Source organism: Oreochromis aureus, linkage group 17 (assembly GCF_013358895.1).
Source record: "Oreochromis aureus strain Israel breed Guangdong linkage group 17, ZZ_aureus, whole genome shotgun sequence".
Lineage (NCBI taxonomy): Eukaryota > Metazoa > Chordata > Actinopteri > Cichliformes > Cichlidae > Oreochromis > Oreochromis aureus.
The window spans coordinates 1,550,427-1,573,046 of NC_052958.1; the positions used below are offsets into that span (position 1 = coordinate 1,550,427).

General features: G+C 43.2%; 1 protein-coding gene across 2 annotated transcripts in view; it reads left to right on the top strand.

The window, feature by feature from the left end:
* Nucleotides 1-22,620, top strand: part of nek7 (NIMA-related kinase 7) — a 59,162-nt gene that overhangs the window by 18,680 nt on the left and 17,862 nt on the right. For both annotated transcript variants that reach the window (XM_031739757.2, XM_039600833.1), the window contains exons 2-5: nucleotides 3,912-3,999; nucleotides 12,497-12,637; nucleotides 13,354-13,416; nucleotides 17,159-17,269. In XM_031739757.2, coding sequence (XP_031595617.1) covers nucleotides 3,940-3,999; nucleotides 12,497-12,637; nucleotides 13,354-13,416; nucleotides 17,159-17,269 — 375 coding nt within the window. In that variant the 5' untranslated portion in view covers nucleotides 3,912-3,939. The remainder of the gene's footprint in view (nucleotides 1-3,911; nucleotides 4,000-12,496; nucleotides 12,638-13,353; nucleotides 13,417-17,158; nucleotides 17,270-22,620) is intronic.

The following is a 22,620-nucleotide window of genomic DNA, read 5'->3' on the forward strand; positions in this document are numbered from 1 at the left end:
TAAAAAACCTGAGTGGATTCATTGTTTTTCACCTGAAATGAATGACCTTCTTCTTGGAGCTGTGGTTGATGCCACCAGGCCAATCCATGGCTGATGCGTTCCTGTTTGTCTGCTTGTTTATTCGTTTCTTCTTTGTTTGTCCTGTACAGGTATGTGTTACTGCACTGGCAATGTGTTTGGGATCATTGTCATGCTGAAGCCTTCCCAATTAAACACCTGCCAGATGGTATTGCATGGTGGATCAAAATTTCCACCATATAATCCCATCTGGTACTTTCTGCGTTGATAATTCCATAAATTTTTGACAAGATCCCAACGCCACTGGCTGAAATCCTGATTTTCAGCCCAGTTCTTCTGTAACTTAGCAAAGCTTTGCCTTTTCTCCTTGTTTCCTTTCCTTAAGAATGGCTTCGTGACAACCGCCTTTCCACTGAAACCTTGCTAATGAGTGAAAATTTGTTAAAAAGCAGCCAGAGGACAGAGGAAAACTTTGAAAGATATTTAGAAATCTATGGCTCAAAACAAGTGTAGGAATAAAAGAAGCTAAATATAAGGAAACGAGGCGTGGCTCAAGACTATTGCACAGCACTGTAAAAGCAGGAAACAGTGCTAAAAATGCAAAAAACAAAATCAACAAAAACAAGATTTGAGATGGGAATAAAAAATAAAAAAAAAGGCAAATTAACAAATCTGGTGTGTGCTGGAAGTGTGAGAACAAATAAAACTGTTCAGTCCGTCTCCGCCTCGCTCTGTTTTTCCTTTCTCCTCTTTCATATAATTACCTCGGTGTGATGGGCCCACTGTGAGAATGCTGGGCTGGAGTCTCACATTAGATGGAACGCAGTCAGAAAACAGTGTTTGTTTTCATGGAGTGGTTGGTGGTCTGGATGGGGACGGTGTTTTCAGTTTCCTCTGAAAACACCGTCGGTCTTTCTGATGGACTCACGGCGTCTCAGAAACAACATGTTTTTGTCCATTTACATTTCATAGACTATCCATAGTTGAAATGGTGAAAATGTTTGTGCAAAAATAATTGCGATAAAGTCAGTCTGACAGAATATCAGTGTAAAAGGAAGATCTGTGAAAAACAGCAAAACAATAATAAAAGTTAAATTCCAAATCCAGGCAAACACCAGTCGTATGTGTGTCCACATATTTAGCATAAAATGACTCTGCTTGTCTGTCCTGTTGTGTATTTGCAGCTGTCTCTCACCAAAGGTCCAAATGTGACTCTGACATGCATCTATGAATAGGTAGGGGATTTAGCTTTTAGCTGTTGCCAGAAAGGCAGCCACCATTTCTCACCCGCATGACAGAAATGCAAGCAAGAGTGGCACATTGAGCTTCCATGTGTTTTGAAAGTCAGGATTTCCTGTCTGTGGTAAGCAACCTTTCGGGGATATCGAGACACCGAGAGGAACAGTTAAGAGGAATGTGTGATGGAAGGGATTTAGGAGATGTAAGGTCAGCGTGATGAAGCCAGTTGTGTTTGTGCAGTCACTGCTACGAGGTTTGCGTATTTTCCCCTGTTTACGCCTCCTGATCGAGTTAGATTTGTTAAGTGTGTTGTTTCCTGGTGTGTGTAAATCTAACGTGGCAGTCTTAATTGATCTTGTTAACGTGGGATGTAGGAGGCGAAAGAACGTCCTCTGATGCCCTGCGGTTATTTTGACACTCAGGCGGTTAGAAACACAAGATGGTTAGGGAGCGAAGGAAGGGTGCCAGCCTCCATCTAACACAACGCGGGGCTGAAGTGCAAAGAATCACGGCAACAGCCGCGAAGGCCAGCTGGGTGGATGACTCGAAAGTCCACTGTGACCGTGAAATCCAAATGTCACGACACAATGGGGATATACTGATACTGATTTTAAAGTGTGGTTTGGGTGATGGATGCACAGATCAACAGCCTTTCTGGAATTCTTCACACTCGACTCGAACATTTCGCTTGTGTAAAATTAATATGGCACAGCAAATGACCGTTGGATGTTGATATTGGTTCTGGGTCAATATTCTGATACCAATCAAAAAGAGCAACATATGATGTAGGGCTGATGTAGTGGTGCAGCCTGAGGCTCTGTCCAGATGTTCATGGGTATTTCAGTAAATGTAGCTTTTCTCTGTTTTGTCTTCTGTGCACATGTAAACGCTCTGTTAGGACCTCCAGGGTGATTTTCACCTCCTTTTGACTTTTTGAATCGATCTTGAGTGTCTCTGTCTGTTTAGCATATTGGCGCTGCTCATTTGTGGCGTGAAATGTTGATGGTCGGTTGGTGGCTCAGACATTTAAGGGTACATTCAAACAACCTTGCCAGGTGTTTATAAAAAAACACCACAGTGGGTTGTTTTCAAAAATATTTTTTCTCCAGCAGGTTTGTTAATGAGTCAGGATCATTTAGCGTTTAACGCTGTTCTGCATTTAAAAATGTCATAAATGATCATTAACCATTACATAAGTAAAGAAAATCATATTCCCAGTATAGCCGATGTAAATCCATTGGAAACGGGGTTGTGTAAAGACTTTTGCGATCTTCCAAACTTACATGAAGCCCAAGAAAAAGCTAATCTGTGATTTTAGCACAGCAATAATTGCAAATTATGTGTTTGCACAAAGTGCATAGACACACATAAAAATATTAAACTGCCCAAAGAATCTGTGTATCAACCTATTAATCAATTATATGGTTAGATAGCTATATAATTGCTCTATTGATCAGATGATTGATTGATATACACACAGAGACTGCTTTTCAGTGTTATTCTCATCTACATTACACCGGCACATTTTAATTGGCCCAGGGAGGCTCAATGCAACAGAGACAGGAGACTGTGACCAATACACGAGTGACACACCAACAGATCTGCAAACCGGCTTTAGAGGAAAAACATGCAAATGGCCCACTGTGAAGTGTGCTTTTTTCCTCCTGTGTGGAACTTTTCTCTTTACATGTTTGTGTGTGTGTGTGTGTGTGTGTGCGTGTGTGTGCGTGTGTGCGTGCGTGTGCTTGAGTGCTATTCCTGTGAATAAGTCCCTAAGAAGACAAAACCATGGTTGAGTTGTAATTCCTGGTATTTCTTTTATCCTTGGTTCCCAATCATTAGTCATTTGCTTCCTATCAACGAGCAGTCGGTATGAGTGCACGTGTGTGTGCACGTGTGTGTGCACGCTTGTCCTTGGCTACATTTTTGTGATGCTGAAAACATACGAATATCTCACCTCATGTGTTGCCTCGTGGATGGCACATGGTTTGTGTTAAACAGGCGGGGTATCTTGTGTAAATCACAAGTAATTCTGTGTTAATTTTGAAACGGTGAGTGTAGACTGGAATCATAAGCTAATTTCAAGTGTGAATATAATTGTGCATCATAATTTTTAAAGCTGTAAATTATTCATTCAGGTGATTTTTTTTCTATTATTGCATTGTCTGTGGTGATGAGGCAAGCAACTTGTTGTGCTGCTCAGGCAAGTAGCTCCCTTCTAAGCCACATGCCAGGACGTGCAATTCAAGAAAAACATGACATATACACATACTGCACCTCCGAGGTGACCTATATTTTTTCGGAAAAGAGAGAATAAAGTGGAATTGCTTAAACCAGTAACTGGTGTAACCTGCAATTCCCAGGAAAGGTTCCTTGGAAGAATGCCAAGCAGCTTTATCTCTGCCGAAGCTCGGCCACGGCGCAACTCGAGAGGGAGTATCGTATCCAAAGACGTGACCTAGGTTTCAGCTCTGCTGAAACTCAACACCGGGGCAACCGTCACTCGTTAGTTTGATGCTGCAGAACGAACATTGCTCCACATTTGAATAAAATTTAATTGTACTTTTGAAGGGAAATGGTCGACTTTTGTTTCGCCCGATGATCAGCGTTACATCGTCTAACCGTGAGTCCTGTTTTGTTTGTGTGATTCGCAGAGGTGTACGGGATCAAGCTCCTAACACCATGGATATGGACACGCAGCCACAAGGACAGCAAGCAGCTGTGCCAGTGTTTCAACCCCAGGTAACCCCACGCACAGATGCACACTGCAACACAAGTCAGAAGGACTTAGGATCTGAAGTAGGATGCAGACTAAGATAAAAATGGAATTACTCAGCCTCTGCATCCCGTGGTCAGCACCTGTCTTCAATGCCGTTTAGTTTGATTATAGATTGAAAAATGATGGGACGTTCCTTCATCTGTTGTATTCCACCTAATTCCTGTTTTAAACTGTAAATATTCCATGCTCATCTCTTCTCTCTGCATCAGTCAAGATGTATCTTTCAGCCTGATCCTCATTCAGACCACTGTAGCCTGTGTAAGACAGACAGTGGATGAATGCTGAGTTGTTGCTATTGATCAGAGATCTGGAGGCTGCCGGAGCCTGGCCTCCTCGCAAGCCTCTTTTGGTTCGATACAACTCAAGTTTGCTCTGTGCAGATCAGGCCATTGTTGGATTTTAATATCGTCTTCCAACTTCAGGCGCATTGATTTCTTTACAGAAGGATGTTTTTGCCTCCATAAGTATTGAATAGACTTTAAACAAAGAAGATCATCCATATGCCCCAGAGTAAACGTGGAATCTTTTTGAGAAAGAAGCACTAAAAATAGGCTCCGTACTCGTTGTTGTTTTTGTTTTATTTTTTTTTTATTTATTTATTTTTTCAATGCGTATGAAGGGCACGGCAACATTAACACTGGAACTGCCAAGGGGCTTGATTATTCTGAGATTTGTAATTGCAAAATTAAGGATAATTGGGTTGCACACAGAAGAAAGTCAGATAAAAGCTCTAATAATTACTTTGACTTAGGCAGCAGTCCCCCCACGCACACACACATACAGTAGATCTCCAGCTGATCTCCCTGCAGTTCGTTACGTGTTGTTGTTCAGTCTTAATGATCTCTTTTTCTCTCTCGCTCTGTGTTGTTCAATCTATTTCTAGCAGTTTACATCAGTGTTAATTCTAGGCTCACCTCTTTCGCTTAGGTACTTGGGAGCACGGTGAACTTTCCATATTGCATCATTTTTTCAGTCTCACAGAACATGTTTGAACCGATTCCACATTCAGCGGAAGATGGAGATGGAGTCAGATTATGTAGATGACTGCCTAACCAGCATCCAGATGGGTGTCTTTCAACAAGTCCTGTATCCGTTTCACAGTTTTCCTAAGGTTCAGTCTACTCGGCAGCAAAGGGAGAAAAAAACCCTACCAGCCTCTTCCTGGAGAAATCTGAATTGTATATGTGATGAAGGATATTCTGTATCACTTGCAATATAATTTCTCTTGGTCCCGGAGGTATGATGCATATGCATTAGTTAAACGAGATGAGCTGGTAAGATGTGCATTTTTAATGGTGCATTTGCTCTCGAGTGAGTGGGAGGGTTAGTGGGGACCCCCCCGCCCTCCGCCACCATCCCCCCGGAGTTTGATCGTCACTGCAGAGTTTGACAGACACAGATCTGTCTGTAAGCGCTGAGACAAGGTGGTGTGGTTGTGGAGTCGATTGAGAGGAGAAGGAGAAGAAGAAGCACCTTTGGGGTGAATCCTGCCGGTTTGACTGCCTGCCTGGCTCGCTGGCTGACTGGCTGAGGATGAATATTGCATGGTGCCTTCTCAAGGGGGCTGGTGACTGGTGAGAGTGGGAGTCGCCCCCCCCACCGCAGGGCTGCTAGTTGCCGTGTCTGCCTCTTCTTGTATTCCTGGCTGTCTTATCTTATATCCGTCTCTGTCTGTTTTGGACTACATCCGAGCTAATTCCACATATTTTGTAAACACTGTTTTCATGTGAAAATGACGTCTGTCCACAGCAGAGTCTGATAGTATTTTGGTCGAGATCTCTTGAGACCGTATTTCTTCCTGTTTATCCTGGTTTGAGATTAAACTGACGTTACTGATGACAAAGCTCTGCATCGCAGCAAACATCTGGACAGTGGTGAGAAAGAAAGTGTAGTCATGGAGTCTTGGATTAAACATCTGGAGAGCTTAGCTGATAAGTTATTTTAATATATGCACTTTTTATTTTTTCATTGCTGGTTATAAATATTATGTTAACAAGATGAAGAGTTTGGGTTTTATAATTGTGAACTGGTCTTGTTCTACTTTTTCACTGGTGTCTGTGTCGTAGGTCATTTCCTCTTTCTTCCTTTTTTGCCTTTGATTTTTCTGGTGTTAACTGTTAAGTCTCCACATCCACAACAAATAGACGTGCACCCACTGATTATTAACTCTGGAGTCTATTTTTGAAAACCTCTGCTGTCTAAAACGCTGTTCACTGCAGGATAGCATGCCACAGCAGAGTGACGAGCTTTCAACTTTAGCCTTCCTCGTACGTCTGTGCCCCGAGTTTCTCTTTCCCGGCGTCTGCGTGCCTCTCAGTCTCTCTCCATGTGAGACATCACCTCTCTGCTGCCGCTGGCCTTTCTGTGGCAGCCGTCGGCACTGCTGGGCTGTCACGTCGCCCCTCTCTTCTCTGCTGCTTGTCCCCCACTGCCCCCCACCCTATCTTTATCCCGTCTTCCCGTTCCCTCTTCCACTCTCCATGTGTCTTGTCAGTTGTGTTTGGCAATGGTGTCATTATCGGGCAGCCCATATCACACCTCCTCCAATGAGCTGTCTGTCTGCTCCCCGTCTGTCTCTCGCTCTGCTTTCCTCTCTCCTTTTCAGTCCCTCTGCTAGCTCGTGGTGGCTGTGTGTCACCTTTATACCCGAGACATTCTGTCCCTCACCGACGTTACCCATAATGCCTTGCACAGCTGCCACTTTATCTTCATGTCCTGCAGCTTGTCCTCAAGCTGGAATAATGTGAATGATGTGAGCGTGTTGTCAGTGTTGACCAGTATGTTTTATTTTATTTTATTTTTTTAGACTACAACACTGATGTTGCTGATTATCAGTAATCGGGGACACTAAAAGACAATATTTGGAAACATTTACAGTTAAAAATCTTTGGGCCAAAATTTAGAAGAGCTCAAAACTTAGTTTCAGTTATTTAAATAACAACAATAGCTGGTACATTCAAAGTCAGGCTGCTTTTTTATTGATAACTACTGTAGTAATATTATGAACTAATTGCATGTAAACCTTCAGCCGGCCAGAGACTGTAGATTAAAAGTAGCCTATTGATGATTACATTGCTGTCTGTGGTTACATTGTAGTCACTGTGGACTCACATGATGGTGACGATGTGCAGTAGCACTAAATAAAAATTTAAAAAATTTACCGGTTCTTTAAGTTTTTACTTGGATCTGAAGTTGTTCTATTTTGACTAGTTAATTTTCTTCTTCTTTGTAAAACACCTCACCTGTCTCTCCTGTGCACACCTTCCCCTTCGCTCTTCATTGACAAAAGCACCAGGTGGGAGACGTGATAAAAGAACCTTTTCCCAAACGTGGTGACATTATGCTCTGTTTTTATTTTCAACATCAAACCTAAAGTGAGAAATAACCTCTTTCTGTTTTGTCTCATCTGATGATGACTGTGAGCGATTGGTGGAGCCGCGTGGCGCATAAATGAAGTTCAAAGTCCAGCTGTGCGCGCCCATGTGTGTCCACACGTGTCGGTGTTACAGGTGTTTGTTGTATGTGGAGGTACAACATCAAGCTATGGCTTTGCACATTTAATTTATAATGAATCTCAGCATTATGACAATATTAATTGAGTGCATTATTGGGGAAATCGGATCAAAATTGCCGTGATCGCCAAGCTGTCGCCATCCCTGACATCGTCGTCTGTTGGTACAACCCCGACACAGACTACCCAAAACAAACACACATTCAATGACCTGCTTTATCTGCAGAGACCCATGTCTATATGACAGTGTGGAAAATAAGGGCTTTTGTTTGACGCTTTAGGCACCGGGAAGTTCCCGACATCGAAATGTTTCTGTTCGGACAAAGTTGTACCCTGGTGCTACGGAGAAGTGGAGCGTAAGGAGGACATTTAGAGTTCAGCAGAAAGAGTTGCATTAACTTGCAACATGTTGAGGTCACAGGCTGTGGATTCATTATGTGACTATAACAGCTCATTATCTCACAGAGGACTGGCGACCGCTAACGTCCAACATTCCTGTAATAGTGGATTAGTCCTCACAGATAGTGTGGTCTGTACTACAGCACAGAGCCCGGGCTGTCAGGTGCATGCAACATTCAGGACAGGTTTGGACAGCGTTGGTCAGTCTGTGACTCTTATGATCCCATTTTGCACCAAAAAAATAAAATAGTAACCGACTTAGGTGTTTGTCTTATTAATTTAAACAGATGGGCACAAAAAGATAACAATTCTATCTATCACACTATTTGTTATTGTAATATTAAACATATTGCAAAGTGTTTAAATTGCAGTAATGGGTGCTGCTTTACCTCAATGGCTGAGGAGGCGACCATAAGCCATAGAGCCAAATGCATCGTCTTTCACGACTCCCAGCTTTTCTGTCTGCGCTTCAACATAACTGTCGAAAAAAGGATTCCCACCTCTACTTTCACCGCAGACTCGTGACCTGCAACCTTTCACAGAGTGGTGTGGGTCAGACATGATCGAGAGCAGTGACTATAGATGGAAAGAGGCAGTTGCATCAGAGCCATTTTTCATTTATTTCATCATAAGTTTTATAAATAAGAGCGGAAGCTGCTGAATCACAACTTCAACCGATAGCCTGGCTGTCAGTAGTGACTGCTGCACTTCATGATACAAAACATATATAGGAGAGAAACCTGTAAGTATATATTTTGAATGAGATGGTAAGAGTATGTGTTGGATTATTGATATAGTTCTCTGTATGGGTACGACGACACAGCCTCCAAGTGCAAGAAAAATTTGGGATAATGAAATTTTTCAGGGGTAAAAAAGGAAAACTGAATGTTTTATTTCTTTTTTGCTCTTCATGTGGGTCCAAGCTGGAAATGCACAATTTGGGTTGTGATTGCGATACAAACAGGGAAACTGCGTGTGTATAAACAACAGCAGGATAAAGTTTCGCTTAACCATCAAAACATTTTTAGGTCGACTGTTGGAGGCTGTTGGCTCAAAATGAAATCCCAATATTCGTATTTTTGACCATATGGAAGGAAAATGCTGAACATTTTATTAAAATTTGCAGCTTGCAAGCAGCAGCATTAATAAGTGCATGTAAATCCATGACACACTTCCTAACTCATAGTGTGCCTGAATGGAAACAAGGTGCCAGCAGCAGTGTTATAGTACAGTAACATTATGGCACACAATAAGTCAAGTGTAAACTGAAAAGTAGTTTTACCTGGAAATTTGACATAGAATTGTAACTTTTCAACACTTTATCATTTCTTTAGGCTCACAGATCTCCGGCTGCTAGCGGCTCATTTTTATACTTGATGGTGTGTTAGCCTAAAGCGGCTAAACAAGTTTGTTGTTTCCATGTTGAGCAAGAACAATTTTCTTGCATATTTTGCAAAGTGCTCTGCTTTTCAGGAGGCAGTTGAAGAAGCTTCCTTTTTAAGCACTAAATTGTCACTGGAGGCTTTTGCTCTCCGACATGCCTGGGCCTGAGTCGTGGCGCAATGCAAATGTGAGCTCGTGTAGTGAGGTTTTTATATGTAACATGTTACATCCAGTATTATTGCAGCTCTAGTCACATACAAATGTTTCATTGACATAATATTGGTCAGTTTTATAGTTTTTGTGTAAACAGTAAGCGAGGGATGGAGATAAATTCATTTCCCAGTTCCAGTATAAACCTGCACCGACGTTTCAGCTAAACCAGTAAAATTTCACACATTTACTCTGATTGTTATTGCTTTTTAAAATGATTTATTTTTTTTACATGAATTAATAAGTGTAAAAAGAATAATGGGGACAGTTTTTTAATGTGGTACTTGTATTAACTTAACAGTTGCACCATTTACATTTAAAAAAACAAAAATCGACAAAGCTTGGGCGCGGTCGGGGCTCGGTTTAGTCGACCGGTCTTGGAATTCTCTGGCAGAATTTGCACACAAACACGTAAATATAAATGCAAGCCCTGATCTTAACAACCACGTTTGTTTGAGGTCATGATATTTGTCTGTCACATGAACAGTCAGATTTAGATCCTTCCAAAATCCTCCTCTCCTGTTTTTGGCCAGACCGTGACCTCTGTGTCACTCAGGGCCGTTCCTCTGTGACTTCCTTTATAGATACGTGTGTGCGCGTGCGTGTGTGTGTGTGTGTGGCCTTGTCTTTCAGCTGGGAGCTCCTGATTGTGTGACACCCATGTGCGGCAGATGAGACGGCCTGTCAGTCAGCTGTGGCCTGGCTGCCCTTTGAAGGCCAGGCCAGGGGGCGAAGAGGTGCCGCAAATGGCCTGTGAAGTTTACATACACTGCCCACTGCTAAACAGATTAGCTCTAATGAAGTGTCTAATGTCGGGGCCACTGGCTGACATAATCCTGCCTGGCAGCCCGGCCCCTTGGCTGCCAGAAAAGCCGCCCTCCCTCCAGCCCTCTCTTCCGCCCTCGCATGGCCTCTGCTGCCACCCAGGGCGACTCCACACGGGGAGGTGCCCACTGTTAATCACGCTGGACAGTGTGCGATCTGACATGCAAATGTAGGTCATTGCATATGTAAATGTGTGATTACGAGGCTGGCATGCCAGGACACATTAGCAAGACTGTGCTCTCAGCAGGCGGTTGTCACAGCGCTTTAGAGGCTCATGCTAACATTTGTCAAGCTACCACGCAGCGAATGAAAGCAATGCCCTCTTGTCCTCCCAGCTCCATCTTTTGCTCCCTCTCTCTCCCCTTATTGCTCTCTCTCTCTCTGTCCATCCCACTGCAACTTTGCATCAGTGCCTCTGTCACATTATGCAAAATCATCCCTCAGTGCGGTTGCATTTTCAGTGCAACACACCTTGGAGAGTACAACAATTAGGTATAGGCTTAATTTAGCTAACTCTCAATAAAATGTGTGGATATAGATCTTTCAGTCTTCAGATGTCCGTGTTTTCTGTTTTGTCGTAGTGAATCCTCGTAGTCCCTCCTTGAGACCTACGGTTGTGTTGAAGGGTTTGTTGTGGATTGTGGAAGAGTGCATCATCTGTGACTCCTGACAGCTCGGGATGACGGCGGTGTCATGCTGAAAAATGCACACACCTCAGCGGTGTTAATTGGGCAGGGCATTTGATTGGCTCACGCCTCTTCCTTTGGCTGTCAGCTCCGGAAAAACAATGAGACGCATGAATCAGTGCCCCCCCCCCCCCAAAATAAATGTTCCATTCTAGTGTTAACAATCCTGTTTGATATTGTGCTTCTCATCATTGTCTGAATTTTATGCCTTTTTATTCTTATTTTACTTGTTTTTGTGCAGAAATGTTATGATTTTTGGCCTTTGAATAAATGATTTCAGGTCATTTCTTTCTGATATTTTCGTCGGCTTTAAGTGTTTTTTATTTTAACGATACCTCGTGCCTTTCTCTGAGGTGAGTCAGCTGTGTCGTGTATGTTTTTCAGTGGGTGCCCACTGTAACTTTGTGGAGAGCAAACAGCTGTAACCACACACTCTTCCTGTGTGTTTTAGCGCCCAGCAGATTCATTTTTGACCCTCTCCACCTTTTTATCTTCCTCCCCTCGATCCTAGGTCACTCGCCCCCTGAGCGGCTCCCACAGCAGCGCTGGCAGCAGCACTGGTGACATGCAGCATTCTGATATCTGTCACCTTGTGTTTGCTCCTGCTGACGCCTTTTACAAGTTTACCAAAAGGCTGGAAAGGTCACACAGCATGCTATGTGTATTATTCACACATTATATCCAAGGGGCTCATTCTGGTTTATTTTTGAGTGTTTTTAATTGCGGAGGTGAGTGACTCAGTAGGTACAATCACTCACGCAGTGAGGAGAGGTGTGGAGTACTTTGTTCTGTGGCCCAGTGCCAGATTATCAGTGATGGGACTCGACAGATGAAGGAAGAGGATTTCCTGGGTGCCTCTGAGATCAAACACACACTTGGATTAAATAAAATGAAGCCTATATTTATTTACGTGGCTATTTAACCCGTCCTCATTGGAAAATCATTAACTCACCTTTGCTCTGTGTTAGCCCCCTTAGATGTTGCAAGCTGTAAGTGCACGGTCTAATAAAATACCATAGAACTGTAGTAACAAAGCGTTACGTTTGGCATACACTACATGATACCGTTTTGCTACCTGCAAAAAGTTGAATTGATTAAATGAAGCATTTAATGTGGCAGATCTCCAGGGGATTTGTGCGTACGCGTGTAAATAACAGGAAGTAAAGATTCTCCTCTTCAGTGTGACTCTGTGAATGATCGTCCTTAAAGACCTTTATGAGCGTCTTTGGTCCATACCAGCCTCTAACCCACATCCTCCAGCCCTCATCTTTTTTTATCTTTCACTACTGCAGAGATGGTTTCACTTCAGTGGCAACAGCAAAAACCCTGCAGATACTTTTTATTTGTTTCTGTCTTATACAGAGAAAGAGAGAGCGTGCACGTGTTCATGGACTGATATATGCATGCGTGAATAGTTACTAGTTGTATTTTTCCTGTTTCTTTCAGAAACCATTGCAGCCAGATATGGGCCATAATTCATTGGCTAACTTCCAGATTGAGAAGAAGATTGGACGCGGCCAGTTCAGCGAGGTGTACCGAGCGAGGTATCTGCTGGACAACACGTCCGTGGCCCTGAAGAAAATTCAGGTGAGGAGCGTAAAAGCAGCGACATATTTAGCCCAAGTTAAATCTGTCACCAGGCCAATGCTAATATATTCACACCAGCGGGTGTTTCGGTCCTTAAAATTCACCTCAGCTATATACAGAGCATCTACAGTAGTAGAAGTTCACATATAAATACTGCTGCTGTTTTTGGACAAACACAGCTTGGTCACACTCGGTGAGTTCGACTTGTCACTATGTAGAGAAATTAAAGAGAATGTAATTGTGAATGTGTTAGTGCCGCCAGAGCGGTCAGCATATTCAACAAAGTCACATTTGTGAGTTATTTTCCTGTGAAGTGCAGTTTGACTTCACAGTGTGAGTCTGCACTTGTGTGTATCTGCACTGGCAGTATCTGTGGTATTCACTGCCTTCTACACTCGCACACATTGATAAGAGGACACGTTATGTACACACACACACACACACACACACACACACACACACACACACACACACACACACACACACACACACACACACACACACCTCAGATATACGGGCTTGTTACTCAGATATGAAACACCTGTAGACACTCCAGCGCCACCCTCTAGATAACAGTAACCATGTTCTCTGTTTAGTGTTTTTTTCCACCCTTAGTTTTCTACATCTCTCCATCTTACATTTTTTGAATATGTCATAACACCTCCTCTCTGTCCTCTCTCACCCTCTCTCTCTCTCCCCTTTTGATCTCTTGATAGATATTCGACTTGATGGATGCCAAAGCTCGGCAAGATTGCATCAAAGAGATAGATCTCCTTAAGGTAAAGAACCAGAGAAGAGGGAGACGGCGCCATGCGCTGCGCTCTGTTCTCTTAAGGTGCCTCAGCTGAGACCTTCTACCACATGAAAACAATTGATCTGCACCAGACGGCGTGGATCTGTGTGCTGTGTGTGCGTGCGTTTCCTCGGATTGTTACAAATGCAGAGGGGTGTTGGAGCATTTGTGCACACAAGTGAGAATGTGAATAAGTGTGTGTGTGTATTGCTTTCTCCTTGAGCGTGTGTGTGTGTGTGTGTGTGTGTGTGTGTGTGCAGAGGTACAGCAGTGTTAAATCCCCCCAGGCACACATCGGCTCCTTTTTAATGCCAAAACTATTGTGTTTTTTTGTGTTGTTGTTTTTTTAACAATCTTTTTGTAATGTTTAAAACCAGCCAACAGTGCATCAGCATGGAGATGTAGCAGCGTCTCTCATGTGTCTCCTCCCTTTGCTTAATTTAGCTTTACTGTTTTTTCTTTGTGCAATGAAGTTTTTGTGCTTATTAAACCACCTTTAACATGTGTCAGCCAGGCTGCTCTTAAGCACTAATGAACAAACTAACGACAGCTCTGATGTCTTTGCCTGTCTGAGAGATCCTAGATGTGTGTCAGAATCCTGCCTCTGTTATCTGACTGTGTGTGTGTGTGCGTGTGTGTGTGCGTGTGTGTGTGTGTGTGTGTGTGTGTACAGTTCTGGCAGCCCTATATGTAGCTTTCCTTCACGGACGCGTGTGCACTGCAGGCAGTTTGGGCTCATATCTACGCTCAGACGTACACATTAGACAGAAACACAAAACACAACCAATTAGTTTGTGCCACTCAGACTTCATTGGAGCTCCCGGGGCTTTTTGGGCCAATCAAAGACAACGATACTCTGATGGAGACGAGACCCAACTGTAATCTGAGTAGCAGACTGTTGAGTCGATGGCAGAAGACAGCAGGGTTTTCCTGTTTGTAGTTCTGACCTCCTAAGAGGGGTCAGGATGGAGTTAAACGTTACACTGACCTCAGTGACTCTCATTTCCTGTACGCAGCGCCTACATTTCCCTTATTTCTGCATTTCTTCCCTTTAATCGTCTCTGAATCTATAGAATCTATTTTTCCGTCTCGGCTGCTTTTGCTTTTTTTGATTTTCCATGTTCTCCTTCACTGCCTTGTTTCCTTCATCCATTTTCTTTCCTTCTTTTCATCCTACGAGCTGATTCTTGGTAAACATGGAGCTGTGCCTGGCCCCGGCTGCCCAGCCAGCCTGATAATAAAGGACTGAGTGAGAGAGAGAGAGAGTCCTTCTCCCTTATCCTCCACTAGACAGGCCAACAGGAGACAGAGCCAAATCAGAATAATGAGAGGCACACTGGCATGGTTCGACTGGAGTGACGCACAGCCGCCCATGATCACACACACACACACACACACACACACACACACACACACACACACACACACACTCTCTGCTGAGACCTTTCAACAGTATGCCTATTTGTTTGTTTGTCTGTCTGTGTTTGTGTCTGCTCATTCATCTGTTATTTCTTGCTGTGGCATGATGACTTCAACTCGAGAATCTCACTTCTCCTTCTGTCCTTTTGTCTAAATTTTTCCTGATGGGAATGTTGGTTGTAGGAAGAGCCAGCGCTCTGCCGCTCTGATGATTTCACCATTCTTGAAATCTAAGAACGGCATATTCCTCATACTTACAGTTACTGTTGTGGGTCATACTTGGATTAATTGTCTTCCCTTATTAGCAGTAAAAGGCTGTTATGATGTCAGGTTTTTCCCTGTGTTTGTTTGATATCTATCAGATTATACTGTTGGTGGACCGTTCAGTGGAGGAACATGTTATCAAACCTCATGTTTAAGTTCTCTAACATGTTGTGATCCAATAAGGCAAAGGCAGCTGAAGCTCTTGTGCTGCACTCTTCCATATGAGAACAATATGCCCCGGGTCCACATGTGTTGCATATGTTATGTTTTGTTAATAAAACGAGCTACAGCTTTAAATTCAGTTTTATCTCATTCTCTGTACGAGCAATATATTCTTTAAATATTAATATGCACTTTAAATGTGTTTCATTATGTGCATTTAATCCATCCTTCTTCTAACAAGCTAAAGTTGATTATTTTCACGCAAACTGTTCCTTTCTGCCGGAGAGGCCGAGTAAACGCCGATTCACATCTATACGAACCGTTGTCATTCCTACCAGCTGCTTTCCTGTTGGCATCTAATTTCATTTATAATTACGCTGTTACTTAATTTGCTAGCATGCTTAATTTTGTGCCATCACGTTACATTAGTCAGTGTCTCGTTCTTCTTTGGAGCACATCACCAGCTCAACAAATATCTCACATCGAGTCGTGCATGATTAAGTAATTACACACACCGGTGGGTCTCAGCCAGCATGTGTAATTACATAATCATGCGAGACTCTATGCGATATTTCCCAACGAATGGCTGTTGTATTGCAGTAAGGTCCCATCCATCATTTACATAAACATCTGCATGCGAACATATCTGTATCCTTCGCCTGGGGTTGAAGTTGTGGGAGAGGAGCGGGGCGAGGAGGGGAGGGAGAAGTTGTCATCGCTCCTCGGCTGTGCTACAGCGTGGAGCCGTGCAGAACTGCCACTCCGAGCCAAAAATACATCTGGCGAGAGAGGACAAGGGAGGGAGAAGGAAAGATGGAGACATGAGGAAGGGAACGGGAGAACAAATGAGAGAGGGGAATGTGGAAGGATGCAGAGATGGAGTGGAGAGTATAGCGTACTGTACTGTACTGTGCTCCTCTCAGCATCATCCAGAGCATGAACATTTCTTTAATCACAGCACAGAAAGCAGAGCGGAGGACGCGTGTCACACCACTCCGTCTGCTCACATCACCGCCGCGACTCTTCGCACAGCGCCGCCGCTCCCCTTTCCCTCCCCCTCTGCTCCAACTCGGCTCACCGTACCGCTCTCCCGTTCTTTCTTCCTTCCTCACCTTTGTTCTCGTTCCCTAGCTCTTCACCTTGCCCTGTCTCCATCATCCGCCTTGCTTGTCTGTGTCACTGTGTCATTTGCTTGTTCCTCTTCACTGCTCCTCCCCCCTCCCCCCCTTTTCCCTCTTCTTGCTCTGGATGGATTGAAACTTTTTGTTTACGACAAGGAATGCTGTTCCCGCCTTATTGACCAACCAACAGGAAGGAATCTCAGCTGCAGCAGAGGCTGGGATGCTTGTTTTTCTGACTGCCAGCCGTGTCAGCCTGTCAGGCGTGTGTGTGTGTGTGTGTGTGTGTGTGTGTGTGTGTGTGTGTGTGTGTGTGTGTGTGTGTGTGTGTGTGTGTGTGTGTGTGTGTGTGTGTGTGTGTGTGTGTGTGTGTGTGTGTGTGTGTGTGTGTGTGTGTGTGTGTGTGTGTGTGTGTGTGTGTGTGTGTGTCTCACATGAGTTGCTGTCATCAGAGACAGGGGGCTGTTGTGACATGTCAGCCAGCTTTGTCACACTTGGGGACTAAACCTTCTCATTAGGTCCACATGTATGAATCCCATGTACGGTTTAAACAGTCTTGTTTTAATTGGTGGTCAAAGTTCATGACACAAACCTGAGTTTGTTACAGTCAGGTTCATTTTATATAAATGGTGCAATAAGTTTGCAAGACGCCTGAGGAATGTGACCATGTCGGTTCTTAATGTGACAAGTGTCACCAGCAAGTCTTATTTTTGCTTTTTATGCTTCCCGAATGACACGTCTGTCTTTTTCTTTTCCCCCTGTCAGCAATTGAACCATCCCAATGTGATAAAATACCACGCGTCTTTTATTGAGGACAATGAGCTGAACATAGTACTGGAGCTAGCAGATGCTGGAGACCTCTCTCGTATGATCAAGGTAAGAAAGTCTTTACAGCAGCTGCACGTCTATCAAAGACAGCAGGAAGAACAGCTGATTTGCGAAATATTTTGAACATTCAGCCCAGGAGCTGTTAAGGACACAGGCAGTGTGGTTCTTCAGATGCAGCAAAAATCCTGTAGTTTTATTTTCTCACGAGGGAGTGATGGTGCCAGCGCTGATTGTTTATAGTTGCATCGACTCTTCACAGTGGTTTTTATAATTAGGAGTAGGGCTGTGCGATATGACCAAAATCTCATATCCCGATATTAAGACATCTATCGTCCGATAACGATATAAATCACAAAAATGTAACATTTTCTGTAAATTCTGTGAATGTCGGGCAGCTCGACTTGCGTGAAGTGTTTCCAGCTGGGTGTCGCCTACCTGGAGTCGAGTGTTTTAGCTGATGTATGAAACGATACATTTTTAGACATAGGTTGTAACGGCCGCCGTTTTCTTTGTGAGTATTTATTACACAGCGTGCTGCGGGGAAAAGCCTGTTCTAACGTTTGAGGCTAAGGTTTATTTTTTAGCACCTGACGGCTCTTTTTTGCTTCTCATCCATAAATACTCTGCATCTTTCACGTGATTCAGTTTATTTTGAAAAGTCTCAACAGGGTCTTGAGCTTTATTGTGAAAGGTTTATGTGGAAAATAAACAAGCGGACACGCGATGCTGTTACTGAAGTTGTTGCTAAATACAACGCATAAAAACAGTCGCTTGTCCGTCTGTAGTGTGGTTATATTAAATATAAGAGAAAGAGAGAACTTTAAGAAATTAATATAGCCACTACAGTGACCATCAAAATGATGAAAAGATATCGCCGTAAACAGTTTATTTTGCGACACCACGAAACAAACGATAGCGTAAAATGAAACGATAGACGTTTTTATATCATCATCCGATATATATCGTTATATCAAACAGCCCTAATTAGGAGCACTTTCATCTTAAAGGTACAGTAATAGGATATTGTACTTTTAAATATACACTGATTAGTGTGTAGTTATATCTTCCAATGAATATTTGTGTTCTTATAAACTTAAAAATACCATATTTTTCGGCCCATTAGGCGCACCAGATTATAAGGCACATTAAGCGAAACAAGCATTAGCGTTCATCCTCCAGCTTCACTGTTTATGCTATGCTAACGTAGCTGTGTAGCTAGCGATCATGTAGCACATCAATTGTTACACCTGGTAAAGCAGCAACACTGATCATTTTGTTAAAGATGAAAGAATTTAGACAGTTTTTAACTCTCAGTGATGCCGCAGTGTTCATTTGACTTTGGGACCTGAAGCTGACGGAGTTTAGGACCCAGATTACTCCGCGAGGCTCCTGACTACGGAAGTTGTAATGCTCCGACAATCCATCAAGCGGCGCGGCTCCGTAGCTTACCAAAGTTGTACTAAAACATTAAGACAGATGTTTGAGGGCGTGTACCACATAACATGGGTTCGAGGTCAGTAAGCACAACCAGAATTCATACATAAGGCGCACTGTTGATTTTTGAGAAAATTAAAGGATTTTAAGTGCACCTTATAGTGCGGAGAATACGGTACACATGAGTGGCACTGATTGTTGCCCTGTCATCTTAAATACAGTGGCTGAGATGGACATCGGTGCGTTTTAATTTAAAGATCATAAATAGCTGTTCAAACTATATGTGACCATTTAACAGTTGTGCAGGTATTTATTTCATTATGTCTTTCATAATGAAAGAGAGCATTTTCAGAGTTTTACAGCCTCCTTCTGTAGATGTGTTGAAGTGGACGACAGATGCACACAGCAGGAGCAGATCCACTGCAGACATGTTCTCAGTGTTGTGTTCGTACTCTGGATTAGGCTACAGTGCAGAGAATGAGAATGGCTTTAGAGATACACAACTGATTGCACAGTATGAATTATGGTCATGATGAATAATACCTGGTCACAATAACAGCCGGTCAAACACGGCATCGTTTGGTGTCAGAGGGAATTACCGGCAAAGAAGCAAATAAGTGCTGACTATGCGTTATAATTACAAGATTAGCAAACGTTTTATTTGACTGAAGGAATGAAGCCAGGAAGTCTGTGGTTAGTTGTCGTTGCAGGATTTCAACTTGCTGGACGTTGAGTCAATGTGAATCATCCATTCCTTACTGAAACTAAACACTAGCTAGCACCGGGCCTCCCACAGCCTCCTTTTATCCCAGCACCACATGTTGGTGTTTGCCACAGCTGTGAAATAGACATGGTTAAAAAGACAAGCAATGATTGTTGGTCATAAAGGCCAACTGTGTGCGGTTTGTAACAGGATACTGCATCAGACATTTAGGAGAAGTTACGTTTTAATGAGTTTCAATGTCATTAACATTAAAATCTTTTATGCCATGTGAGCCTTCCTGTCACAGCTCCCAACTGATTTGTCTCCATCCAGGATCAAACCAGGGTTTTGGTGCTTGTTGTACAAACCACTACACTATGGAAACACTCACTTTCTTAAGCGTTTACACATCTGAGAACAAATGTCTGATTTATTTTTCATTTGCAGTTCAATTCAGTTCAGTTTATTTGAGGCTTTATGCGTTTTTGCATCAGTACCTGAACGACTGTACCCTTCACAAGCGCTGACCAATAAGCTAAATGCAGAGTGAAATTCAGATCAAATGTGTAATAGCATTAAGCACATAATGTGTTGCTTTGATCCACACGACCGTGCATTAAGCCTCAGCCTGTTAGCTTTCTCCGTGCAGGAACTGAACAGGATTGTTCAGAAGTAGCAGTGATTATATCCCAGGCTCACCCTCGTCTTTGAGCTCGACCAAACCTCCTGTTATTATAAAAACCTGCCAGTATAGCAAATTAGTGGTGTGCATGTAAAAAGCCTGGTCTTCTCCCATGCATAAATGATGCTGCAGCGTTGTATCAGCACAGCTCGACAAGCTGTTTGCAGTCATACTCAGCAGCTCCACATCCGCATAGTTCAACACAGCAAATTAGGAGAGGCGAGGATTAGTGGTACAAGAGAGTGAACATGGCAGGCTCAGCAGCACACACACACAGATATATATCCGGTACACATACACTCGATACATATGGTGCACTGTGTAAGCAAACAATATACGAGCATGCCACCAAATGTTCAGAGATGCACTTTACAGAGACGTAACACGGCAGTCTGCAGAGGTGAGACAACAAACCGCGGCGCGTCACCTCTATCTTAGCTAAGCTGCCGAGGACGCTGGGAGCTGTGTCACATCCTTATGGCTGCTGACAACACGCTCACGTATACACGCCTCTTCTCTGCACCATTTGTCTTCTGCACCGCTCTAAATGATATGTTTTTGCAGTGTAACAGTGGCAGTCCAGAGGTGCGTGCCAAGGCTCAGTCGCCCCCCCTCCGTGGCCATAATGTGAAGTAAACACATACGTACAGTGTGCCATATGTAAAACAGACGCACCCCCCATGCATGAGTTTAACATTTTTTATTCTGTTTGATTTCTCGTCCTCCACGCGGCTCTAACATATTCTCTCTCTCTCCCTCGCTTCTCTATTACTCTCTCTCTTTCTGACCATCTCAGAATTCAAATGAAATCAAATGGTCCTTGATTTGCATGCACTTACAGAATATTGCATGTGCAGTGTTTGCTGTTAAAGGCGTGGAGAAGAGCGCGGTGGTGGTGTCGGTGGGCGTCTATGTGCTCCCCCATTGACATCAAACGGTCCTCTGATATGGAAATGGGAGGGCAAAGGAAGAATGGCTCCTCACTGAGGCTTTGTTTGGATGTAGGCCAAGGTCTATCCCTCCCTCTCTCCTTCCATCCATCTCCATCCTTCCCTTTCTTCCACACCTTAATTTTCTGCGTCTCTCACCCTCACCTGCATCGTTTCCTTTACTGGCTCCCATCGTTAGACTGTTTACACTCTCACATCTCTTTTTGTATTCTGCAATAATTATCTCTCCTATCCTGTGACTTGCTTCTTCTTCACTGATGATTACATTCTTCTGTGTTGCAAAAACACAGAAACGGTCGGGATGCACAGATTGCATAATGCACCGATATCAAACATCAGACGTTTGGCTCGGCTGAAATTGTTCATGTTGACTGATTTTAACATATTGACAGACAAGATTATTGTCACAATGTTGGGGGCATATTTTTAGTTGTAGCGTCAGTTCCACTTTGTGTTTGCTAAATGCTTCAGATTAAATGTGATGAAGACTGGAACGACCTGAAAACTGTAGCTTGTTACTAAATAAAGAGCCCAGCCTAAAGCTAGGTCTAACTGTGTAAACAGAAAATATTTAAATGTTTACAAACACAAAATAAGGAAACAAAAATATCTTTATTGATGATCATTTTAAGCATTGCTGTTGCTTTTGGCCCTGAAGTTTAGAATTGGTTATAGTAACAACTTTAAAAGTAGCCAGGGCAGCGACAGGCAGTGCCACGGGCCGATACAGTCAATTTCTACTAGTATTACTTAATCATCATATACATCATACATGCACCATTCCTGTTTCAATTACATAAAATGTTATTAACCTTTGGTGGTTTGTGAGCAGTGCATCAGTGTTTCAGGCAGGTAACTTACTGGAGTGTTACACTTTGAATTTTTCTAAATAATTTGTTCTAAATACGTAATTCTCGTGTGCACGCCTCTCAGGCATGCATACAAGCCAGGCTTCTTTTTTTTTTTTTTTTCCACCCTGCAAATGGCGCCACCCCATAAAACTCTGATGTCAGCCATACTTTATGCATTTGGTTAGTCTGCACTGCTGTTTGAGGAGGAGCTCCTATCATCAGTTCTTAGTTTTAGCCATCGTAGATCAATAAGCTCTGTCATCACGAGGCCTTTTCTTGACAGGGACCAGTTTGATGAATGAGAACACTCTGCTCTCCAGAAATAAATAAATAAACTTTTTAAACTACTGGAGCCACCGTGCACAGAAAGCTGCACCTAACAAAAGCGCTGCGTGCCAGATGGGAGAGTTTTAGATGGTACCACAAATTTCTTCTGCCTGTCTCTGAGGATGCATGTGCTTTCTATTCTAGACCATAGAGAAAATGAGACGGAGCTCGGTTAAGCAAAGGGACAGACCTAGAGGAGAGTCTGGGTCGCATTAGGAGCGGAGTCGCAGAGAACCCGAGCGATACTGTACAAAGACACACACTTGAAATTGTATTCTGTGCCACACGGGACCTTTTCCATTTATAATAAAAATGTTTTGTTTGTTCCTTCTTTCACTTGTATGTCATTTTTACTTTGAAGTCCTGATTGTGTGTGTGTGTGTGTGTGTGTGTGTGTGTGTGTGTGTGTGTGTGTGTGTGTGTGTGTGTGTGTGTGTGTGTGTGTGTGTGTG